Source organism: Aptenodytes patagonicus, chromosome 26 (genome assembly GCF_965638725.1).
Source record: "Aptenodytes patagonicus chromosome 26, bAptPat1.pri.cur, whole genome shotgun sequence".
Lineage (NCBI taxonomy): Eukaryota > Metazoa > Chordata > Aves > Sphenisciformes > Spheniscidae > Aptenodytes > Aptenodytes patagonicus.
The window spans coordinates 1,756,492-1,779,810 of NC_134974.1; the positions used below are offsets into that span (position 1 = coordinate 1,756,492).

Genomic DNA, 23,319 nt, shown 5'->3' on the forward strand with positions numbered 1-23,319 from the left:
TTCTGCTTTTAACTGAAAGCTAGAATTAACAATTCTAGCTAGAATTAAAAAAGCTAGAATTAAAGCTAGAACTAACTATTCTGAAAGGCTGGGGACTGCAAGAAAAACACCAGCTGTTATGAAACTTGGTACATGGTTGGTGACACTGAAAATACTCATATGTCCTTTCTCATTCAATGAATGAGATCATCACCTGAAAAGCAAATCAGTGTTAAACTCTCCTGTGCCGAGCATCACCCCTGTCCTGAGCAAGACACGACTGCTACTAATATCCTCCAGAAAAAACAAAAACAGATTGCACAAGACTCATGCACAGAAATGCATTTGTCCTTGAGACCTTAGTCACCGATTATTTTGGGTGGTAGGAGGGATGCACATAGCAATAGCAAGAAGCCCCGTGGACATTGCGCTCAGCCCCTTCTGTGCATGCACGCACTTGCTCCAACAACCACGTGGATTTTGCCTGCAGCGCACACAGTTCTAAGTGGGTGTCTGTGCAGTTCCTCTGCTAATTACAGTTGCAGCCACCGGTTTCTGTATGAAATTTTATGACAACAGCGGCAGCAAGCGCGGTAAATGCCGGCTGCATTTCGTGCTGGGTGAGCTACGGGTCTGCGAGGCTGGAGGAGAGCTTTGCGATCCTCCCCATCACTGACCCCTCGGGTAAGACAGACAGCCATTGCCACCAGGTGGGAAGCTCGTGATGGACAGTTCAAGTATCCAAAATTTCAGATGTGAGCAGCGTGAGCCGCTTATGCCCTGAGGACACCTGCAGCCCTGGGAGAGGTTTCATCCCGTTGTCACCACATCCCCCTCCGCTCACGCTGGGCCACGTGCAGGACACAGGGACCCCGGGGCCAGCTCAACCCCGTGCCAATGGGTGTTTGCCTGAAGCCAGACAGGAGCCACCCAACAGCTTCCAGGAGAAGCAGGAAGAAGCTAATTTTCAGTGCCACTAGTGGTGCTGAGCATAACGAAACAGCACTAGTTGACGTGTGCCTTGGGAAAGACATTGGCTTTCAGCTCAAACAGTCCAAGCCCCGGTGCTATCCCCTCCTCCCTCGGAGAGCTGCCAAAGCATTTCTCTTTGGCAACAAGGTGGATCTTCATGTCTGTTTGTGTGGCTCCCAACATTATCTTCTATGTCTCAGACTTTTTCTTGCCTTTATCCTGTAAATAAGCAGCTGTGGCCTTTAGAGGTCAATGTACTTTGCGGGGTGATGAAGTGCTGGGCAGCTTTTCAACCAGGACAGGGCTGTGCAGAAGGGCCATCTCCGGAGCTCTGGCTTTGCTTCAGAAGACGGACCGATGAAGCAGGCAGCACCAGATGGGTCTTTTAATTCTGCAGTCTTCATTTCCTGATGTTTGTCATTAAGAGGATGGAAGTAGCTAGTCTTTGTCAACGAAGCACTCAGGGGCCTTGCTTAGATGTATGTGAACATAGCAGGACTTGCAAGGCTTTCAGCGGTCTCCAAGACCGTCTTCTGGCTGCTCAGGTGTCTTCTGGGGGGAATTCACACCCTTTAGGTCAAGGTAGGGAGCTAGAAAACCCCTGCTGAAGACCTGAGACCCTTCTCTAGAGGAAGCCCAGGAGGACTTTGTCCTCGCTCCACTGGCTGTCCCCATGGCCATGGCGGCTCTTTCAGACTGAGCATCTAAGGGAGAAGAGAGAGTAACTTTCCACTCCTTCTTGCTGGGATTATTTCTGGTTTTATCTGGTGCTGGCTCAATAGCAGGGATTAGACTCTGAGAGCAGAGCCTCATGGAATGGGGCTATAATTATGCCTGGATTTAATTTAACAAAACAAACCCCAAACAGACGAGCCTTTGGAAACCCAGGCATCCACGGGTTTCCTATTAAGGGCAGGTGAGGCTAGCAATTAGATATTTATGTGGCACAGGAAACAGATAAAAAAGGAATGATACCCATCACGGATGAGTCAAGCAAGCGATGTAAACAGAGGGCGGTTTGATTGGGATTGGGTATTAAATTAATAGATCACTATGACAGAGAGCTGTCTCATTTCCGGGGAAAGGGATCTGAGATCTCTATAAAACTGCTCCTGTCCCAGGGACCTTCATTCCCTCCGCTTGCTTTCCTCTCAAGCTCGGGTAAGTCTGGCAGCACGGATGGATTTTCCTTCTTCTGGGACACATTTGCCAGCAATGGACGTGGAGCACGGGTTTAATGCAAACCCCACTGCTGGGGTGCGGGAATGCTCACAGGGCGGCGGGATGCATGGAGGGAGGCAAGGACCTGTCTCATGGCTGGGCCATGCCATGCTGCTACACCCAGCTGATGAAATCCTCTGTCGGTGGACGCAGAGCACTGCTTCAGACCTGGGGGTTTCCCTGGATCCTGCACAGCAGTGCTGGGGGTGGGATTGCAAACGGGGCAGGCACAAGGGCCCCAGGATTGGGGCGCTGGGGCAATCGGGGCAGTGGGACATGCAGCAGCCCCTGACAGCTCCTCTCTCCCCGCAGGTCACCCCAAAATACAACGATGTGCTCCCGCCAGGAGAAGGACCAGTGCCACAAGCAGGAGCGCTACACCCGCCAGAGCAGCGGCGGCTGCCACAGCAGTGGTGGCGGCGGCTGTCACAGCTCCGGCGGTGGTGGCGGCTGCCACAGCTCTGGTGGCGGCGGTGGCTGCCACAGCTCCGGCGGTGGTGGCTGCCACAGCTCCGGCGGTGGTGGCTGTCACAGCTCTGGCGGTGGTGGCTGCCACGGGAAGCCACAGGTCCAGTGCCAGCAGCAGCAGCAGCAGCAGCAGCAGGTCCACCAGCTGCCCTCACAGAAGCTGAAGTGATGGCGTGTCCTGCACGCCCCAGCTCCGGCAGCAAAGGCCACGCATGGACCAGCTCCCTCCGGCCTCCCCAAAGCTTTGCAAGCCTGGAGCTGCCCGGCTGCAAACCCTCTCCTCTGCCCTCCAGGACCATCGCTCCCTGGGGAAGGAGCATCACTTGTGCTTCCCTGCTGCCTCTGCCTGATGCACTGGGCTGTGCTTTGGCCCCGTGAGGTGCCCGTGAGACAATAAAGCATTAAGTTCCCGAGACCTCTCTTGTGTTGGCGTTTCCTTAAACTCCTCATCCTCATTTTCCATGCACGCTATAGGGGTGCAGCTGGATTAACAAACATGCTCGTGCCACTTGTGCAGAGCTGGTTTCTTTCCGAACCCTCATGATGCTCCGGCGACTGGCCACAGTCGGTGTGGATCATCCCTGAGTGCTTACCAGCTCTGCTCTCCTCCACCAGCTGGGACCGACAGGTCCCAGGTGATGGGAAAGCACAAAAACATCTCCCCATCCCGCAGAGTGTCCTGCCTCGGCCCTATACCCAGGGTATGGCACTGGTCCTGGGTGCCCCCAGTGCCCCCAGACCTCCAGGTCTTTGCATTCCTGCCCCATCCCCTTGAGGCTTCCCCACCACGACAGCTTTTTTTACACAGCTTTGAGCAACCTCCTACCCAGGGAGGCTACTGACGATCACCGGGTGGTTCATGAAAATCAGGCAGGCATCATGTTGTACAGTTTTTATTGCTTTTTTATGGTACTACAACCATTTATGTAAGAAGGAGAAAAATAAGCCCCCAAAAATGCCTTTTGGCTATTTACAATGCAGAAACATCACAGTTAAGACGGCTGACGTATTAACCCATTGAGACAGGTAACAGCTGAGGGACCGGATCCTGCACTCATTAGCTTGAGAGGAATAAACTACTGCAGAAAACATCCACCTGTGTAGTAAAGCGATCATAAAGCAAATCCTTGTCAAAAACCACAAGTCTTCCCCTGACTTTCCAAAAAATTGCAGATGGGGATATAAATATTACAGACCTGATAACTACCTGCAATATTTTTTTCCAGTGAAACTCAGGGTTTCTCCTTGCTATTAAAACAGCCTTGTTTTATTGGTTTATGTATCAGGAGCAATGTTTTAACCGAGCATGGCCAAGGAAAGCAGTCCTGTTTCCTCATACTCTGGCCACTCACTGTTGGTAGTATTTCTTTGCGCAGCTCTGTGCAGGTTAATTACGCAAAGATGTAGGTAAAGGCTTTCCATAAAATACAAAAATGAGAGCTGGACTTCCCTTTTTTTAATGGAAAAGAAAGACAGCATGCTGTCCCAGCTGCATTTATTAGACTGAAACATCCTCATAAGTGTTGAGGTGCATTTTTGGTGTCCCCCCAAACCCATGGAAATTTTGCTGTTGACTTCAAATGAGCTAGAGATGAACTCCCAACCACAGACCTTTAATTTTCCCTGAAGAATCGCCACTCTTTATTCATTATTACTGTACAGCCTGAGCCAACTAATTGCATGACACGTTCCAGCCCTATTGACTAGTGATTTTTTCACTTTCTACCCATTAAAAACAAAAGGAGCTCATGGAGGAAGGGGTTGATATGTCAGCCGTTTCTCTGCCGTTGTGTTTATGAGAAGAAAACAGCAAATCTGCCCCCATCTACCCCCCCCCCCCAGCCTTCAAGCTGCATTTGCAAAGCACCCCAAAGAGACACCCATGGAGCATCGGGACAAAACAAGAGACCCGGGGTTATTTTTGCCTCATGGAGGTAATACATGGAGCGGGGCACGGTCTTCACATCTCCCCTGCCACCAGTGCAAGGGCAGGCGTTGCCTGCACCGGAGGAGCAGAGAGAATCTGAAAGGTGATCACACCGTGCCCACACGTTGCTGGCGCCTCTGTCCTTCGCCCATGGGGCAATTCAGGGATCCTACAGGAAAGGGAAGAAAACCCATGGGGGAGTTCACCCGCAACCACCCCAAAGCGATGCTGAGGCTGGCATCCCTCCCCGCCAGCCCCCATTTCCCCACCGCCCATCCTGCAATACCTCTGCTTTGCACTAAGCTTGTGCCCGATAAGCTTGTGCAATTTTATTGGAGTTATTAGAGCTGATTAAATACTCTCTGGGTCCCCGTGGAGCTGGAGCTCAGCTCCTGGCTCCATCCCATCCTCCTCAATGGATTGGGCTTGCTGGGACAACCGCAAGGGGTAAAGCAGACCTGGGGAGCCATTCACCACCTCTGGGTGACACCAGTTCCGAGGAAGGATCTGTCCCTGCCTAACGAGGCAATGCAAATGCTGTCCGGGAGCTTCGCCTGCTTGCTGCGCTCCCTGAGCAATCCCTTACCTCCTCATCTCTGTGCCCCAGGAGCAGTGGCAGCCGCCCTTCAGTACACACAGGATTTGGCAGAGCCCCTCTCCTTCTTGTTCATGGGCTCGGTGTCTGAATCCGGCAGGCTGGTGATGTATCTGTACTTGCTGGTGGGTGACCTCTGAGAGGACAGGAGCCCATCAGACCTTCCCAAAGGGGCAACGTGGTGAAGCGAGGGCTGGGTCCCCTTATTGCAAGGGCAATGCAACGAAAAGGATAGTCGCAGCAGGCAGCGGAGGCTGCACAGAGTCCAACGTTAAGGTTTCATAGTATTACACCCAGATTTGCCCAGGGAGGAAAGAGGGGCACAGCGGGACCACAGGGCCCTGCGGGACCGGGCACCCCTTTCTCACCCTCCACCTCCCCTTCCCTGCAGGAAAATGGGGCAGTGGGACCGGGAGGGAGCTTTGCTGCCTTGCAATACAAACCCAAGGAAATTGCCCGTGATGCTCATCCCCAGGAAAATCAAAGCTTGGGGAGATCCAGTTCCATCCCTGACTGTGGGGTGGGTGATGCAGGACCCCTCAGCACCGTTGACCACCCCTAAATGTCACCCCGGCACCTTTCCCATCCATCTTTGCACCCTTGAGCCCATACAGTTACCTTGACAGGAGCAAACTCCTGCTGGATCAGCTTCTTGAACTCACTTCTACTGAACGGCTCAGATTTCTTCCCCTTCCTGGCATTGCCCTGGTAACTCTCCATCATGTCAGTGATGGCTTTAATGAGCTTAGACATGTCTCCAGTCCTGGAGAAGAGCAAAACTTGAGGACACAGCAAGGTGGCAGGGGCAGCTCTGCCCGTAGGAAAATCCCCACGTTCCCTTCCAGTAACTCAGAACATTTTCAGTCCATAGAATCATAGAATCATTGAGGTTGGAAAAGACCTGTAAGATCATCGAGTCCAACCATCAACCATGGACCATTTTCAGTCCAGTTTCAGCCTTTCTAAATTTCTTTGCCAGACATAAAAAGAAACCTCCCTTTGCTGAACCCTGAAAGCTAGCCTGCCCACCACCCTGGCTGCTCTTGGGACTTTCACCTTAATTCACTTCATTTCTCCACTTCCCCCACTCCCTGCTTAAATTAAAAGGACGAAGCTCCCTGTAGCCATCTCAGGCACTTGTGGCGTTGAATGAATCAGCTCTTGCAGCTAAGGAAAGTGCTGTGTCTACACACCCACCGCACTCGGGGCTGGGCGGAGGGAGTCCGGGCAGCTAATCCTGTGCTTGTGTCTTTAGTCCTTGCTGCCCCGAGCCCTGCTGGGAAGGACCGGTTGCAAAATGACCCTGAAAACATAAAAGCTCATTTCAAGTACAAAAAGAAACGGCAGAGACTCACCCTGCTCACCTGCATCAACCAGCCGACGGGCGCAGATCGGACTGGTGGGAGCAGCTCTGTGCAAGCTCCTTGCAGGCTGCTGGGGAGTGGGTGGAGGGTGAGGATTTCTTCCGGTCAGTCCTGTTCTCTGGCTGCCTCTCCACATTGCTGCACTTCCCAGGGAGCCTCCCTCATTATCCTTCCCCGGGGAGGATGTTTACCAGCACACCTGGGAAAGACGTATGTAGGTCAGCATGCAGCTCTGCTCTCCACGGTCGTTGCTCGGGGACCCGAGCAGGGAGCGCAGGGGTTTGCGCAGGGGTTTGCACTGGAGACATCTCCTTGGATCAAAAAAAAAAGCTAACCGGGGGTTCTCTTCATATATGAAAGTTTGTATTTAGCTTCCCCCAAAAGGGTTTTTTTCTTTTACAGCCAAAGCGATTTGTGAGTTCGTGGGGCTTTGCAATGCCAAAGCTTAGAAAATGTCTTAAACAAAAGAAGTTCCTGCAGAAAAGGTGGTTTTAATCTTATTTTTGAGGCTGTCCCACGTCTTGTGTGGGATGCCCCTGGGCCCAGACTGCATTCACATGTTTGCCCAGCTCGGACAACGGCATCAGAGCTGTGGTTTCTTCTGCGAGAAAGGAGAAAGAGCACTGAGCTGCTTTTCAAACAGGGCAGCCTGCTCCCAAGAGTGACGGCAGTGTGGGGATGCCCAGTGATGCCAGCCGCCGTGGCCAACGGGGTTATGAGCTCCCTCCCGTGGGAAAGTCACTTACTACAAGTCTCAATGGGACAGGGACAGCCACTGCCCGTCCCAGCAGCGTGGCCTTGGTGCCAGGCTGCATTTCAACCCCAATGGAGGAAACCGAGCCGTGCACAGGGCCAGGCTGCATTTCAGCCCCGACGGAGCACATCAAGCTACGGATGGGACCAGGCTGCCCCAGGGGTCCCGGGGAAAGAACAAGACACAGGGGCTGCGGGGATGCTGCAGCGAGGCAGCCAGAGCAGGACGCCTGGCTCTCGGCTGATTCTCTGTGTGGTCTCAGAGAAGTCAATGACCCCAGGTTTGCTTACCTGGAAAGGGGGTGTAACAAGCCCTCCCTGCTATGAAGGGTGTGCCAGCTTTCATTAAGGGCTCAGGCACCATCCCAAGATTGCCAGATACGGTACAAAGCCAGATGAGATCATGCTCTGCATCAATCTTCCCAGGCGGCATTTGCAGGGCCGGGTTCGTAGCAGCGTTTTTGGGAGAGGAGGGGTTGCTGGAGCCAACCTGTGCCGCCCACGTACCACTGCTGACACCGCCAGCGCAGCACAAGACATCTCTGCAATTAAGTGGGTTGTAAATGAGATGCAGACCATGGTCTAGAGCTAAATTTTACCCTGGCACAGTGAGGCGAGAGGCAGCAAGTCACTGCAGGCCCTGTGCAGCAAGGGCTGCCCGGCACACGGATACTTTCAGTGGAAGCCAGATCAGCTCAGAGGCTGCTCTCGTAGCTTACGGTCCCTGGGAGCTGGAGCTTTCAGCAGAGCCTCAGCCTAGGGGGACTCACTTCAGGGCTATATTTGGGGTGGCCAGGCAACTGAGCACAGACAGCAGCACAATTTTCCTCGCAACTTTTGGGGGTACAGCCTTGCCAGGTTGCTTAGCACAAACCCCACAGAGAGACCGACATCCCCACAATGTCTCTCCCATGAGCCGGAGCACCTGCTGCTCCTGGCCATGCCCTTGATGGAGACGCAGGCAAAGGAGTGTTTTCTCATGGGCTGGAGCCATCCCGATGGCCAAGTGCTCAGGGTTTAAGGCTTTATGTTTGCGGGTCCCTATCTCTGTACAAACGGTCTTGGAAGAGCATCACTCTGCCATGGGGACGGTGCATGTCCAGGCGCAGGAAGGACCTCGGGACCGGGGATGTTGGGGTGTGACCAGGCATGGCGGTGCGGAAACCACGGCACCAGGCAGGAAGCATTTGCGGAGGAGGATGGGAGGGCAACACATGGCAATGGCACCTACAACCACCGTACTCCTCCCTCCACTGCTGCCGCCTCGATTAGCACGTGTCTGCCCAGGGAATGAGGGGAATTAGGAGGAAAATTGCTCTGAATCACTCTGAGCCAGTCCCTTCCGTTGGCTACTCCCTCTGAGTCTGCTGCCACGACGGTGCCATCCCGCGGCGGCACGTCCCCATCCATAGCAGCATCAGGTTGGCTTTGCTGGGCTCTGGGCGCGGGTTTGCGCATGACGGTGCGTCGGGTCCTGTCCACGGGCCTCACTGGCACCCCAGGACCAACCAGTTTAACCTCACTGTGGCTCATCCCTATCGGCATGTCTAGACTGATAATGAATGCGACGTGCATGGTGCTTCAAAGTCCCCAATTGCCACAGCGCTGGGCATTGCGCAACCCTTCCTTAGCCAGCCACCAGGCTGCTGATCCCACGTGGAGGGGTCTGCGGGGGGTGAAGGGGGACTGCAGCAGGTGGAGGAGGTCAACAGTGCGTGGAGGGGGTCCGTGGTGGGCAGGGGGGCCAGGCAGGATGGGGATGCTGGGGCTGGGCTGGATCCCAGCTGGGCGGGATCAGCCCCAGCTGGATCACATCCCCTCATTGCAGGGTCATTCATAAAACCCAGCCCTGTAGACTTCAGCCTGTTTTCTCCAGCCTGGGAGCTTTGGGAGGGGGTCAGCAGTGTGAGGAGCTGGCAGGGCTACCCCGAGGCTATTTTGGTGGGACGGGACAGGGTGGCAGTTAGGGGAGATGTAGCCCTCAGGCTGGGACCCTCTGCAGGGTTTGAATGTAAGCTGATGGCATTGAGGCAAAGCTCAGGGCGAAGGATGTGGGGCACAACCTCCCCCCAAGCAGGGAAAGGAGAGGAGGATTTAGCATTTATCTGCATCCACCATTTGCCTGCTTCTTTGAGCTGTACCCTGGAGGAACTGTGGTACTTCTCCCTTCTCCTGCTTCCCACAGGACACAGGTAAGAAGAGCCGATGTGGTAGTGTTGAGAAGGAAAGGAGCCCTTACCAGCAAAACTGTGTGGTGGCTTGGGCAGGGGGGCTATGAGAGAGGAGTTTTGGGTGTTTGCAAATTGGTGCACGTCCTGATGCTGCCAGCTTAGCCCAAAAAATAAAGTTTTTGTTTCTGGCACACAAATCAAAATAATCCTACTTACTGCAAACAGCACTGGCGGTGTCGAAATAAGGGATGTGCTGAACAGGGGGGCACAGGACAGGGCTCTGGCCGTGATCGATGGGCCAGGATGCAACCCTGGGGAGCAGGGCAGGACTGCGGGGTTCCCGGGCTGCTCCGGGGCTGGTGGCGGCCCCGGCAGACTCGGTGGCATATGCCACCAGGTGGCAGCAGGAACCTGTCGCAGGCTGCCTGGTCCTCAGCTTGCAAAGGTCGAATCCTGCCTTATAACCTGGGGGTGAAGGCAGGTGGGGCCAGGGGCTGCACGCCTCCTGCTTTGTGCTGCTGAAGAACTGCTCTTGGGGTAGCAAGGCTGGAGGAACCCAGGTGCCATCCCCAAACAGGCAGCGTGGCCATGGGCAGCAGAGCACCTTGCCCATCAGCCTGACTGAGCATCCCTCTGCAGCATGGGATACAGCGCGGTTGGGGTGTATCCAGCACCTTCTTCCTTGCACTGCTTTGGCGTTTCCTCTGTTCAGGAGCTGCGAGCTCTGTTGGGGTGAAAGGATGCATATAGACTTGAGGACAGCTCTGCTATTAAGGGAGGACCCGACGACCGCCTCCGGTTGCTCACAGCCTTGCATTGCTGTCCTGGTCCTGCTGCGCTGAGGGTGTGTGGTGGCTCATTCTTCGCCACCTCTGGTGTGATGGTCCAACAGCCCCGGCGGGTGACACAACAGGAGTCCTGCACCCTGGGTTTCAGGGGAGTGTAAAGCCCCACTGTGTTGGCAAATATCCTGTTGCATCAGCACCACGAGCTTTGAGGCTGGTTCCTGCCTGAATCCTGGGGGAAGGTCCCAGGATGGTTTGTCCCTAGCACCCAGATTTGTGTGTTTGGCCCCTGCATAGGGAGACCTCTCTGCTGCAGAGAAGAGAAGGGCTGACCACCCACTGGCAGGGTGCTGAGCTCCTGAAAAGCTTATCTGCTGCACATGGGACCTGAGCCACCCTTGTCCCAAAAGCTGGCCAGCCCCGGGGACAGCTCTGCTCTTGGAGGTGATGTACTTCTGCTCTGGCAGGGTGGTGGTGGCAACGAACCAGCGCTGCTCTCTTCCCTGGGTGTGGGGCTCTTACCTGCTGTAAGTGCTGTAGGATTGGGTGCATGACCCATGTTGGGGCGCAGGATTGAGCGTTGGATGCAGGATCTGGCTCCGGAGGCAACCTGCCACCCTGTGCGGTCTCAGGCAGAGCTGAGTGGACTCCGATCCCTGCAGCAGATTTTTACCTCTTAAAGAAGGTGTTTGACACTTCAGATGTCAAAATTGACTCCAAAGGAAGCTGAAGCAACCTGGCCAGCAGTAGTGAAGCAAACTTGCAACAGTCTTGTGTTAACCAGTGGGCTTGCTTCAGTGCTGCTGGTTTGGGGAAGCTTGTGGCAGGTTCCTTCACAGAGCAGGGAGATTTCAGGGCTTTGACTCACCCTTAGGAAATCACAACTGTTCCTTCTCCTCCTCCCCCCCCCCCCCCCAAAACGTGTTTGCAAATCAGTAGCCAGGCTCTAAGCATGTACGGTGGGAGGCTGCTCAGCAGCATCGTAGGCATTTCCAGCCACACACTCCGGAAAGCAGCTATTAATAAGGGATACCTCCTTGGTGCAAACTCAGGATGCTCCGAGTGAGGAGTTGGGGTTGTTCTCAGTTCTTGTCAACACAGAACCCAGTGGCCAGACCTCGCTGCTGGCTGTAGCACTAAAAGTAAACGCATCAAAACCCCCCCAGCTCCCTTTCAGCCCCATGCTAGGGCCCTGCAGAGCAACAGTGCCCTAAAAAGGGTGCTCCTCCAGAAAAGAGTGCTCAGCCATCCCCATCCTGCCTTCCAGCTCTTGTCTACCACCACAGTTCAGTCCTAGGAGAGACACAGAGTGTTTTCAGGCCAAAACGGTTTTTTTTCTAGTTGGAAATGCAAAGACCTGTCAAATTATGCAGCCTTCCCCGACCTGTGGAGCACATTCCAATGTAAGGAGTATTGTGAGCACCCACTGCAATGAACCCTGCTCTCCCCAGGCATCCACCTCGCCCCTGAGAACCTGCAGCCTGTCTCCAAGGTGGATTTGCCTGATTTGAAGCCATGCTGGGAGAGAGCAAGGTGCAGGACCTGCCTCAAGGAAAACTCATGTAGACACGCAGAAGAGCTTTGACAGCCTCAGGGCAAATCTTTATTTGGCAGCAAAACCATCAAACTTGAAGGAAGAAAAGGAGGGAGGTGGGCAGAGAGGGATGAAGGGGAAAAAGCCAGGGGCTGCAGACACTGCATGGGTGCTTTTGGCTGGGGACCACAGCCCACCTCAGTGGTGGTGTTGGTGTTTGAGCTGCTGCTGTTGCTGCTGCTGCTGTTGCTGCTGCTGGTCCTCAATGTTGTGGAGGTATTCATGGGCAGCAATGGTCACACGGGTGATCAGCAACATCACCTCGGAGAAGCTGATCTGCACATCCTTGTTGATATCGAGGTCCTTCATGATTTCGTCAATGGTGGCCCTGTCTCTCACGAGCTGCAAAGGAAGGGACAGGGTGAGGGCAAAGTCCTGTCATTCACAGCTCAAGCCTCCCCCTGGCTTCTCTGAGAGCCTCACAGCTGCTGGGCCCCCAATAGTCTGGTGCTGTGTGTGGCTCCATCCTCGTGCCATCATCACCCCTTGCTTTGGGTACAGCAATGATTCACTGATTCACCCATGGCGATGAAGCAATCGGAGAGCAATGGGCTTGCATCACTGCAAGGACACCATGCAACTTGGAGACCGATGAAGGCAGCAGTGTTATGTCAGCCACAAACCTCTCCTTTAACATGTTGGATTAAAAACACTTTACCTTCTGCTTTAGCAAAGTGAGTTACAAAAAAAATGGGCTTTTTCGCTGATGTTTCTGACATCGTTGCTCCTAGATGGCAGAGGAGCTCTCGGGCAATATGATCCTGATTTGTTTTTGAAGATAAGGGGATGAGGGTACATATCTGGCTGCAGGTTCACCCGGACCTGGGTGGGTTTCCTTCATCTGTCTTTATGGAGCATGTTTGGAAAGTGGCAGTTGGACAGGGAGGGTCTGGGCAGAAGGTGTTGGGGTGGGAGAGTAGGGTGGGAAGGGAGTGAATCCAGTCTCTGGGGGCATGCAGGCAATGGGGTCCAGCCCAGCTCCCTCCCAGTTTCTCATGGGTCATGAGAAACTCCACTCACCTTCAGGTAGTTCACAAGCTGCTGCTCAATCAGGAGCTTCAGCTCCATCTTGGTCAGGGTGTCTCTGTTCCCCTCCCGCCTCGAGTACTGATGGAAGACATCAATGATGATATCCATGGCTTTCTCCAGCTCAGAGCGCGGTTCGCGGGTCTGGGGGGTCTGGAAAAGAAGCAATTCCACTGAATAATGTCAGGAGCCACAATAGATGGGGAAGTCTGATGTAAACCAGCAAGGCTCCGATACAGCCACCTGCTTCACACCAGATGAGGATGCAGCCTGGCTTTGTTCAGTCATTCTTTTTTGGGGATAAATTTGAGCTGTTTGTTTTGAGTTTGCTCTTATCTACAAGCCAAAGGAGACTGAAGGGGGTTGCAGCCTTTGCCTGCTTCTGCTCTGGGATGTGCAACTACAGATAATAGCTGAGAGCTGATTTCCCCAAAAAATGTGCCTTCTGTAAGCCAAGCACTGTTGGAGCAAGGCTCCCAAAATAGTTGGCAGCGCTGCAAAAACCTCTGTAGAGACACAGAGTATGAGATCTGATGTCCAGGAGCCCCTTTGGTGGTCCGACTGTGCTGTGGGGAGCCTCTTCCAGGAGGAGACATCTCTCCTTGTGGGTTGTGCTTGGATGAGCCTGAGCGGAGATGGTTATCCTCTGCCAGCAACTCATGGCAGCTCACACGGTGAGGAGAGTCTCCCCGGGGGTCCTTGCACCTCCGATGGCCCAACCGGCACCTGGAAAAGAGCATGGAGACCTTAAATGCCTGAGTCACCATTGGACTTGCCTTGCTCATCTTGATGAAGTAGTGAGATCCACTCTGGCTGGAGCGGGGTTGGTCCTAAGCGCGGCATCTCTTATAGCCTGGCCATCCGCCTGCGCCACTCCAGCAGTTGTGAAATGTCTCTGTTTCATCCAATTCCAGGCCATCTTCATGACATACTTGTGCATTGCTTAAGGCTCTGGGGTAGTTCCTTAAAAGGGGTCTCTGTGGTTTTTCCCGCAAGGTTGGCGTGTCATGTACTCTGGCTGGGTGGCAGGGAGGTGGCCGGGGCACGGCCATATCCCCTTTACCCCCTCCACCTTGCTATTGGGGCTGCAATTCTCCATCAACTCTCGATAGAAGTCCATTCCCCTCGGCTTCTTCAATTTCACCTGTTCTCCTCTCCTCCACAGGGGTGTCTTTTCATGCCACGAGGCAAAGGGGACCCACAGCATCATGCCTGCACTTCTCCAATGAGCCAGCACTGCTTGGACCCCATAGCATCCCCATCCTTGCAGACCTGGTGCACCCAAAAGCATCCCACTGCTTCACGCAGCCCAGCACTGACAGCGTGGTCAGGGTTGCCTGTGGGACAGAGGGATAGGGACAGAGCTGGTGCTGAGGGCAGTGCCCCAGCACTGGGGGACCATCCCCTGCCTGCAGCAAGCAGGTCTTTATGAAAGACAAGTAATACAGGGTGGGTTCCCAACCTCGCTGGTCTCCAGGAACTTCATTTCATCTCCTCAGGTTAGCAACAGCCTGTGCCAAGGGTGGTTTCTCCCCACCCAAGGTATGTTCTGAGCTGTGGAGACCAGGTGTGGCTGACAGGTGGATTTTCACTTCTTAGGACTGTGTCCTCACCTTGTAGCTTCTTTTTCTTTATTGTTTCTCAAGTGTTGCAGAGACCCAGCGCGGGTGCTTTGGCTCAGAGCAGCTAAGATCAGGAGCAAAACGAGATTTTCCAGTGCTTCTTCATTAAAATGCTCTACCTGCTGATTCAGCTGACCTGTTTGGGGGGGGTTTGTTTAACCTGCCAAACATGATATTAATCTTAGACACAAAGTGGAGGCCAAAACAGGGCCATGGACAGGCCTGGGGCAAGCTCCAGGAGCTCCAGACAAGCTGACATGGAGCAGCACCATGCAGGGAGCTGCTTGGAGATGCAGCCCTGGTCCACACGCAGTGGCCACCCGGATCCCAGCCCTCACTGGTGGGGGTGTGCTGCATTTCACAACAGGAGTGCTTTAATGCATGAAACTGCTGGAGAAGGGCCAGGGTGTTTCACAACAGGGTGTCAGGGACCATCCGCTCAGTTGCAGAATTTTGTAGCAATTTCAGGAAACCGTACTTTTGGTCATTTTATCATCCCCGAGGTAGGGAAGGGCAAGGATGGATTACAGGGTATGCGATGGGCCAGGGATTTCCAAAGAGGGATGGTGGCTACACCCTCAGATGTGCCCGCCAGGCAGCAGGGATGAGACCCCAGGTATTTAGTTTTTGAATGCCGGTGCAGTCACTAAGGTGACCAGGGAGCCTGGGTATCGCTTAGGGTCACAGGAACATGTGCTAGCACAACTTTTTGCCTGGCTCTGCAGGTCTCCTTGCAGGGGGAGCCTCCCTGTCCAGCCATGCCTGTAAGCCATGCTGAAGTGGCTGCAGCAAGCTGCAATCCTGGCCCTGAGGCCACTGGGGTTGAGCAAGCAGCCACTTGCTGGAGCTGCAGAGGGGAAGGAGTGGGAAGCAGGCGTCAGGTGGCGCGCAAGCAGCCCAGTAGCCGTGGCAAGTGAAAGATGTGGTTCGGGGTGACTGGGCTTGGTTGTGCCCTGAGGACCTGAGCCCTGGCGGGGCACCCCATGCTTGACAATCATTGCAAAACTCTTTCAAAATATACATTTACAGGCAAGTGACTGGCTGATGTGGGAAGAGGGCACGGCAGGGTTTGTCACTATGTGGTTTGCTGTGGTTTCACAGCAGATTTTAGCCCAGGATCAGGATAGGACATATGTTCTGTTTGCTAGACATGGTTTTAGCTTGGGGAAACCAGGGGGACACACTCTGAGCCCTGGCTTCTGAGCACCTTTGAACATCATCAGACCAGCGATGATCCAGCTGTGACCTGGCATGTGCAGCCACCACAGGAGCTGGGGCAGCCTAGAGGTTTTCCCATCCTGGAGCTGCAGAAGAAAGGATTTCCCAGTCCTTTAGCTTGAGCCAAAAAGCATTCACATATGTCTCAGCCATATCAAACAGCTACAAACTCAGCTGCTTGGCAGGTACCACCTTGGTCCAGCCCAAAGGGAGCTGAGAGCCAGCTCTGCTGCCCGCCCAGGCATGGCACAACTGCTGCAGGGTGCTGGACCCTCTCCAAGCCCTCCTGGAGCTCTGGCAGGTTGCAGGGCTGGATCTGGCCATTGCACCTGCCCTTCCTGCCTGTGCTGCAACATGCAAAGTGTTGCTCTCGCTCGTGCTGGGGCAGCTGCCTGCTCAGCCCCATGGGGCTGAGGTACCTGAACGTTTGGTGAGGAAAAAAGCTGGTTTACAGTGTATTTAGTATTCAGAAATGGCTTGTTGGTGCTGCGAGACATCTCCCAGATGGCTCAGCCAGGGACAAGATCCTTGTGCTCCGCTGGAGCCCATCAGGGTTTTGGTGAGAATATTTCACTGGTGGAAAACTGAGATGGAAACCATCTGGGTGTTTCATCTTGGCTGGGTAGCAAGTGATTCAGCAGGGTTGGGAGGGAGCACTCCGGATGACTTGTCTGTGTGGGAAAACTCTGAAATTTGAGTTTTCATTGGGATTTAGGGAGAAAATTTTAAATCTCAGAATTTCCCACGGACTAGAAGCTATATATACAGATAGTAACTTCTGTGTGTATTTTTTTTCCTAAGAGCACCCTGGCTTGTTCTTGTGGTAAAGGCTGTGTTGTGTTGTGAACTGCTGTTGTCATGGGTATTAATGCATTTTTCCTGCTCACGGGTGATTCTGCATCCAGAAGACGCACTTGGCGTGGCCATGGGGAAAAAGCTGGATGAGGATGGGCAAAACAGGAGGTGCTTCCCTAAGCTAGGCTGGCTCTGCTCTTCCCAGTCTATGCAGAAAACTTCCTCTGCCAGGAGAAAAACCTCTAATACAACTGCTGTATGTTGCAGCTGGTGGTTAAAACCCCTGCAGAGCTCAGGCAGTGTCTTGCGCTGGTCTTCTGGCCATTAATACCCTCCTAGCCCATCAGTCCAGCCCTCTCTGCTTGGACCAGACGCTGAGCAATACAGCTCTTGCCCACTCACCACACCTCGATCATAAGCCTCTTCCTTTATGGGTTTTTGGGGCGTCCCATCTAGGCAAGCCTTTATCCCACAGCTCCAGCAGGACTGTGCATTCACTGCAGCTGGTGGCCACCCTCCCCAACCATGAGATGGATGCAAAAGGGAGTGCTGAGATAGGAAGGACTCAGTGAACTTCAAGTGATGCTTTATTGTCTCACAAGCGTGAGTGATCCAAGCAGACAGAAAGCAGCCAGAGCCCAATTCCTATAAGCAACCCCCTCTGAGTTTTTCATGGGTCGTGCATTGAGACTCAATCCTTGTCTGGTGTACAGCGGTCATCCCCGTGGCTGATGCGATGGGCATCATCGGTCAGCTTGGCCAAGACGATGGTGAACTCCTCGAAAGTCAGCTCTTTGTCCTGATTTAAGTCTGTTTCTCTGAAGAGATTGCTCAGGTAGTCGCCATGGTTCCTGCCCTGAAATTGGGGGACAGGACATCTGTTAGCATGCCCCCTCCCTGGGCTGCACTCCCACCGGTGGAAACCGGGCCAGCCTTGTATGACCTGGGAAGTGTTTGGAAGCTGCGAGATCATTGTGACCCTCTCCTACCTTGCAGCTAGCCCCTAGTTAAAACCCCAGATGGACAGGCTCTTGTCCCAAGCCCCTTTGGCTGCTCCGTACCCTTGCAGTGGCAGGAGGGATGAGTGTGGATGGTCCCACAGCACATGGACAAGCTGGGTCTGATCACAGAAACCCATTCTGTGGACCAACAGCCCTTGGAGGGGACTGTACCCCGTTCCCCCAGGAGCATCCCTGGAGGCAACCTCAGCCTCATCCCCCCCCCCCCCCAACCCCCCAAGGAGAGCACCCCTCCGGGGAGCACAACAGAGCTCCTGTGGCACTCACACAAGCTTGCAGGAAGGTTGGTGCCTGCTCAGTCAGCAGCGTCTTGAAGTCGTTGAAGCTGAGGACGTCATGCTGGCCCTCCCGGATGCTGTAACGGTGGTAGACGTGCACAATGGTGTTCAGGGCCATCTCCAGTGTGCAGTTTCCAGGGAACTGCCGGGTCTCGGGAAGGGTGGTTGTAGTCTGGCTTCTTGCAGACATGGCTGAGCTCTTGAGGTACCTGCAGAAACTGCGTGGAGAAATCTTAAAGCCATGAGATGCATCAAAAATCAGGTACCCCACGCCACGCTCTTGGCCCCCACCCCAGGCACCCCAAGGTGGGTTGCGCTGCACCTCGCCAGTGTAGCAGCAGATCTCCACCAGGAGCCCTGTCTCATTGGGGCTGAGCAAGCCAGCAGCACCCAGCGTGCCCAGGGGCAGTCGGTGGCTCCTCAATGCTGAGCGGGTAATAAGTGGTTTTAGAAATATCGCCGTTTTACAGCATCACCCAACCACCTCTAATTTTAGCTTTGCCCAAGAAGCGACTTGTTCTCACTGACCGGGAGGCATTTGTCAGGCAAATTAGACAAACCCATCAGGCTGTAGTCACGTATCTGTACTGTGCCACGGACAGCAAGGATGACTTTAAGGCAGGGAGCACAGTTCAGGTACGGGCTCCACTGCAGCCTCTGCCTGACCACCTCCTCCTCTCTCTGCGAATTTCTCTCTCCTCTTTGGGCTGCAAACCCTTTCCACTGCAGACACTGAGCACAGAGACCCTGCTCTCTGATGGGTGCCACCGTGCAGATGACACCCCCGAAGGGCTCTCTCCTTGCCAGCAGAAACAATTACAGCTCCACTAAATTGCCACAGAAATGCCATTAATTTATGCTTGTCTTGTTGTAGCCAAAACCAGCCTCCTACCCTGGCCCAAGTGGAAAGCATCACCCTGGAATAAACAGGCATGGCATGAAATGCTATTCAAAATCGCTTCTCCCTCATCTTATTTCCTGCAAGAACCATTGCAGTGTTACTTACCCTTGTCTCCAAGAAGGCTTTGCAGAGGATGGGTCTGTTGCAGTGATCCAAGAGCCTGGGCAGCCCTTTTATACATGTCTCAGGTCTTCTTTCATCAGAGATAGTGACACACCTGCTGCAAGCAACAGCTTGAATTAGCATTTCCCGTACCTGGAAATTGCAAGGTAGGAACTTCTGAACCCCTCCCCACCTCATACCTCTGCACGTAGTTCCTGGTTGCACCCACCAGGCTTTGGAAATGCTGTCCTTCCACCCCACCATCACCTCTGACAGGGCTGAGCTGTTCAAGTGCTGGGCAAAGAATGGGAAAAACACTGGCTGTACCGTCACACCTCAACGTAAGTGTAAAGGTCAAGACCGTCTTGGCAGAACTTGCCAAAACCTTGCAAGTTTTGCAATGTGCTGAAAATTTTGTGTGCTCTCATGCTTGACATAGAAGAAAGATGGGCTGTTTCAGAGAGATATGAATAACTTTGTCCCTTGGTTGTTTTTAATGTGAGCTCTCTGTTTTCTACAATACTACCAGGTTGGACACTAGCAAAGACGAAGGTAGCATCTGCCTTTTAATAAATTGTTTTCCAGAGTATTTTCCATTACTTTCTGCTTCCACATCACTTGTACCGGACCTTTCCTCTTGCTCCAGAAGCTTTGTGGAGGAAACTGAGCATAAAACAAGAAGAAACCCTGAGGTCAGGGTCTTTGCTGGCTGGAGCATTAACTCGCAAGTGTTTTGCAACAGTCGCTTCTGTGCCACCCATCTTGCGTTAGCAGAACAGGTACTAGAAGAACGAAGAGACTATAAAAAGATGTAAAAATAAGACAATAGATTCCAGGAACAGGGTAGGAACAGAAAAACAAAAGGGTAACCATTCCTGTTTGAGGATGCTTCTTGCATGTCCCTGGGAGGAATACCAAGAACTGTTGCATGAGTTTTATTTTGGTAACCCTGACTCACTTCATTGCTTTTTTTGTTTTCCTGCTCTACTCATTAGGGACTGTCAACAATCCAAAACTGCATCCTCATTCCCCAGCTGGCCTTGCAAAGCATTGGCCGAGGCTGGTTTTTGCCCTGTGCACTTGCATAGTCCCCACGCAGACAGACCTGTGGGCTCCGAATTCCCATCTTTCCCAACAGTGTTCCCCAAAACCTGCGGGGGAGGCAGCTCGCAATGCCCAGCCTCACAAGCGGAGTGATGCCCAAGTGACAGCCGGGTGCCCTGGCAGGATAGTGAATAATGCCTGCTTCCCAATGGCAAAATTGTGGAGCCAGAGAGTGATCACCTGTGTCATCGAGTGCAAATAACCACGCAATAGCCCCATGCTTACTTTCGCAGCTCGGTTTCACATGGGACAGGCTTCTGGTTTCAACTGGTGTTGGAAATGTTGGAGCCTCCTGAGCCTGAGGGTTTCCCACTTCAGTGCACAGTCACTGGCAGACACAGGAGCTCTTTTCCGCTCATGTATCTGTTCCCCAGGAGCCCGTGGTGGCTTGTAAATGTGCTGTGACCTGGGGGACTGTTGCCCCACGCTAACAAAAACATCCAACTTTATTGTGCAGAGTTAACACCAGCTCTCCGGAGCCCCTCGGCCTTGTTCTTTGCTGTGTTGGGGCTTGCAAGATAAGCGCTGGTTGCTTTGCAGGTTGCAAAAGCGTTGCGTGTACCCCCAGCTCCAGAGCCATGTCTTGGCAGCCACCTGGGGAAGCAGCCCCTGGCTGTGCTTCACCCCTGGCATGTCCTGGAGATGGTGCAAAGAGGCGCTGGGAGAACCAGGACTGAGGATGCTCTTGTGCAGCCACCGGCTGCCCCTACCCAGGGACCTCCCCAGTGTGATGGGGTGCTACGCACCCCATCGTCTGCTGGGGCCAACCACCCTGTGCAGGGAACCCGCTGAGCCTCGGGAAGGCAGTGGCAGCATGCCGGGGTCTGATATGCTTCAGGATGGGGAGCCCACGCAGCCTGTGCTGCTCAGCTGGGACCCAGCAGCACCGCTCTCCTGGCTCCCTGCTGTGCAGGGAGCAGGGTCCCTCCATGCTGCCTTCCCTTTCCCATTGCTTCTCCAACTTAATCTGCATTTAACCCCCCACAGCCATGGGCTGGGTGCATATTGCATCCTCCCTGGAGACAACAGGACACATAATACAGATGCATTTGGTGCTTGAAGAAAGAAATTTTATTTCAATGTCATAGGCAGAAGCAGATGACAAAGCTTTGGTTACAGATTTGTCTGTGCTTGTGGACAAACGGAGGGGATGATGCTGCTGGAAGAGCACAATCCCGTGGGCACAGTCACTCTGGGAACCACTTCACTTGCTGGGAACGTGGCCGTGGTCCTGGCCGTGACCGGCATCTGGATGCTTGTCATGGCTCCCGCAATGCTGGTGGGACCTATTGTGGGCATCAATGACTACGAGATTCAGCGTGGTCAGGAACTCTGTGAACTTCAGGCGACCGTCGTGGTTGCAGTCTGCTCTGGCGAAGAGCTTGCTTATGTAGTCATCAGTGGTCATGTTAGGCTGCAGCAGGACAGACGTGAAAAAGAGTCAGCCTGAAGCGCAGCGGGGTTCAGGGTCACCCTGCCAGCCCACAGCTACAGCACAAGGCTTGCCCAGCAAGGTTTCAGGAAAACCCTAGAAAAACCCTCCCTCCCCTTTGGGAGGCTCTCGGCCACACCCATGCCCCAGGGAGGCCACCACTCCTGCAAGCTCTCACCAGCGTTAAGAGAGCTGGGCCACACTTGGCTCTTACCGGCATGGTGTTGTAGAGGAAGGGCTTGGCGGTCTCCTTCAGCAGCTTTGAGAACTCAGTCTTGCTCAGGTAGTCATCTATGGGGTACTTAATGGCATACTGGTGGTAGATGTTGATGGCGCACTCCAAGGCGAGCTCCAGGTCGGTTTTCATCTTGCTAGGAAGGGACAGGCAGCAAAACATTAAACCCCATCGGAGGAGAAGGACTGCCCTCTCCTCCGGGAGCCCCAGCCAGGCTCTGGCTGTCTGGCGAGGTCAGGCTCATCCCAGTGGCCATTCCGGCAGCACGAAGCCTGAAGCCACCGTTTGGCAAGGACCTACTTACCCACGAGCGGTGCTGGGGCTGACTTCTGCAGACAGCGGTGCACGGGAGGAGAGGAGTGGGCAGGAGCAGTGACGGCGTGGTGGAGGTGAGGTCTCTTTTATACTCTTCCTGAGCTACGATTTGTGACACCCTCAAATTTTCTTCGGGGCAATAACCCCAGGAATTGTGCAAGGCTATGCGGAACGCCTAGGCGGAAATTTCTTGCCTGGCTCCAGGAACTGGCTGTTCCCACTGTTAACGAGGGAGGGGACGCACCAAACTCGTTAGGGCAAAACAAGGAAACACCAAAAGAGACATTTGCAGGGAGCCAGCATCATGGGTCAGTGATGGTGCAGGGGTTTTCCCAGGAGCCAGCACATTCCTGCAGAGTTTGGGGGTCTTTGCGGAGGTGATGGAAGAGGACTTTTTCCAGATCACACAAAAGGTGATGGGTGAGGGTCTCCAGTGGGATGATGCTGTTTTTTCCCAATGTGGGATGTGGTTTATCACTCCTGTATCTTCCCTGACGCTGTTGAATTTCACTGGAGGTGCGGTGTCTGCCCCCAGCACACTGCTGGAACCTCCCGCTGCTGGGGGATGGCCAATGCATCCCACCCTCCAGTCAACTCCCCAAAATCATGACCAGCATTCTTGCTGAATCATTTCTTAACAGCTAGCCAGGGAGCCAAGACAGACGTTGCAAATCCGGGCATGCCAGCATGCCGGAAACCTGCCAGTCAGTCTTAGGAGGTGGCATTTCCCGGCAGCTGTAATTGCTGCTGGAAACCGAGGGCATTGGTCATTGCCGCCTATTCCCAGTGTTGGGGAGATGCCGCCACATGCGGGAGACCCCATGGTGTTCCCAAGTGCCTGGCACAGGCTGCTAAACCCTGTGTGTCTTGGGGGAAAGACGGTCTAAGGGGGCTGGTGAGGAGCCTGTGCCCAAGGATGCCCAAGCCCTTCATCCCAAGTCCGTGCTTGGTGGGACTGGCACAGCAAAAAGCCTGTGCTAGCCGTTAAGGTTTTTAGGAGATGGGAAGGACAGCAGTGGTGAAACATCTCCCCGTCAGCCTCCTAATCCAGGAGCTGGTGCCAGAAAAAGCCTAAATTGCAGAAGAGTGAAACAAAGAGACAGGTTGTATGATGGAGGGAGACGGGTGCATCCTCCCCGGGAAGGGGAGCCATGCAGGGCTGATCGGTGGGACACGGGTGCACCATTGGCGAGACGTGACAGGACACGCGTGGGGAGGTGTGAAGGGATGTGCCTGTGCCACGTAGGGAGGTGGGAGGAGACACGCGTGCGCCGTGGGGCAGGCAAGAAGGGATGGGTGTGCACCATGGGTCCTCATGCTGCCATTTGCTGCCCAACCTGCCACGGAAGCCACGTGCCCACACACCAGGAGCTCCCGGCACATGCCCTGCCCTGGGGCCTGGCTCCCGTGCCATGGCAGCCCACGCTCCGCTGCAAGAGTCGC

The 23,319-nt window shown here is 54.0% G+C and overlaps 4 protein-coding genes and 1 long non-coding RNA gene across 8 annotated transcripts; 1 reads left to right on the top strand and 4 right to left on the bottom strand.

The window, feature by feature from the left end:
• Nucleotides 1–2,041: 2,041 nt before the first annotated feature.
• Nucleotides 2,042–3,055, top strand: LOC143171087 (uncharacterized). Its single transcript, XM_076359849.1, has 2 exons — nt 2,042–2,112; nt 2,485–3,055. The coding sequence occupies exon 2, from the start codon at nt 2,504–2,506 to the stop codon at nt 2,807–2,809; it is 306 nt and encodes a 101-aa protein (XP_076215964.1). The 5' UTR covers nt 2,042–2,112; nt 2,485–2,503; the 3' UTR covers nt 2,810–3,055.
• A 1,197-nt stretch (nt 3,056–4,252) lies between these two features.
• On the bottom strand, nt 4,253–6,584 carry LOC143171058 (uncharacterized). 3 transcript variants are annotated; one of them, XR_012997130.1, is made up of 4 exons: nt 6,518–6,584; nt 5,781–5,925; nt 5,154–5,298; nt 4,253–4,736 (listed from the first exon to the last, which is right to left on the bottom strand). It is a non-coding gene; the product is annotated as an uncharacterized LOC143171058 (long non-coding RNA). The 3 variants fall into 3 exon arrangements; XR_012997131.1 differs by having other exon boundaries at nt 6,527–6,578; XR_012997132.1 differs by lacking the exon at nt 6,518–6,584 and adding an exon at nt 6,219–6,272.
• Nucleotides 6,585–11,811: 5,227 nt separating this feature from the next.
• Nucleotides 11,812–13,685, bottom strand: LOC143171041 (protein MRP-126-like). The gene is made up of 3 exons (XM_076359786.1): nt 13,632–13,685; nt 12,850–13,008; nt 11,812–12,171 (listed from the first exon to the last, which is right to left on the bottom strand). The coding sequence occupies exons 1-3, from the start codon at nt 13,638–13,640 to the stop codon at nt 11,968–11,970; spliced, it is 372 nt and encodes a 123-aa protein (XP_076215901.1). The 5' UTR covers nt 13,641–13,685; the 3' UTR covers nt 11,812–11,967.
• Nucleotides 13,686–17,064: 3,379 nt separating this feature from the next.
• Nucleotides 17,065–18,865, bottom strand: LOC143171061 (protein S100-A8-like). 2 transcript variants are annotated; one of them, XM_076359814.1, is made up of 3 exons: nt 18,794–18,865; nt 17,777–18,005; nt 17,065–17,346 (listed from the first exon to the last, which is right to left on the bottom strand). In XM_076359814.1, the coding sequence occupies exons 2-3, from the start codon at nt 17,975–17,977 to the stop codon at nt 17,182–17,184; spliced, it is 366 nt and encodes a 121-aa protein (XP_076215929.1). In that variant the 5' UTR covers nt 17,978–18,005; nt 18,794–18,865; the 3' UTR covers nt 17,065–17,181. The 2 variants fall into 2 exon arrangements, with proteins under 2 accessions (XP_076215929.1, XP_076215930.1); XM_076359815.1 differs by having other exon boundaries at nt 17,777–18,019.
• A 2,077-nt stretch (nt 18,866–20,942) lies between these two features.
• Nucleotides 20,943–21,951, bottom strand: LOC143171049 (protein S100-A12-like). The gene is made up of 3 exons (XM_076359800.1): nt 21,866–21,951; nt 21,541–21,697; nt 20,943–21,308 (listed from the first exon to the last, which is right to left on the bottom strand). Exons 2-3 carry the CDS (start codon nt 21,691–21,693, stop codon nt 21,099–21,101), a joined length of 363 nt encoding a protein of 120 aa, XP_076215915.1. The 5' UTR covers nt 21,694–21,697; nt 21,866–21,951; the 3' UTR covers nt 20,943–21,098.
• Nucleotides 21,952–23,319: the final 1,368 nt, after the last annotated feature.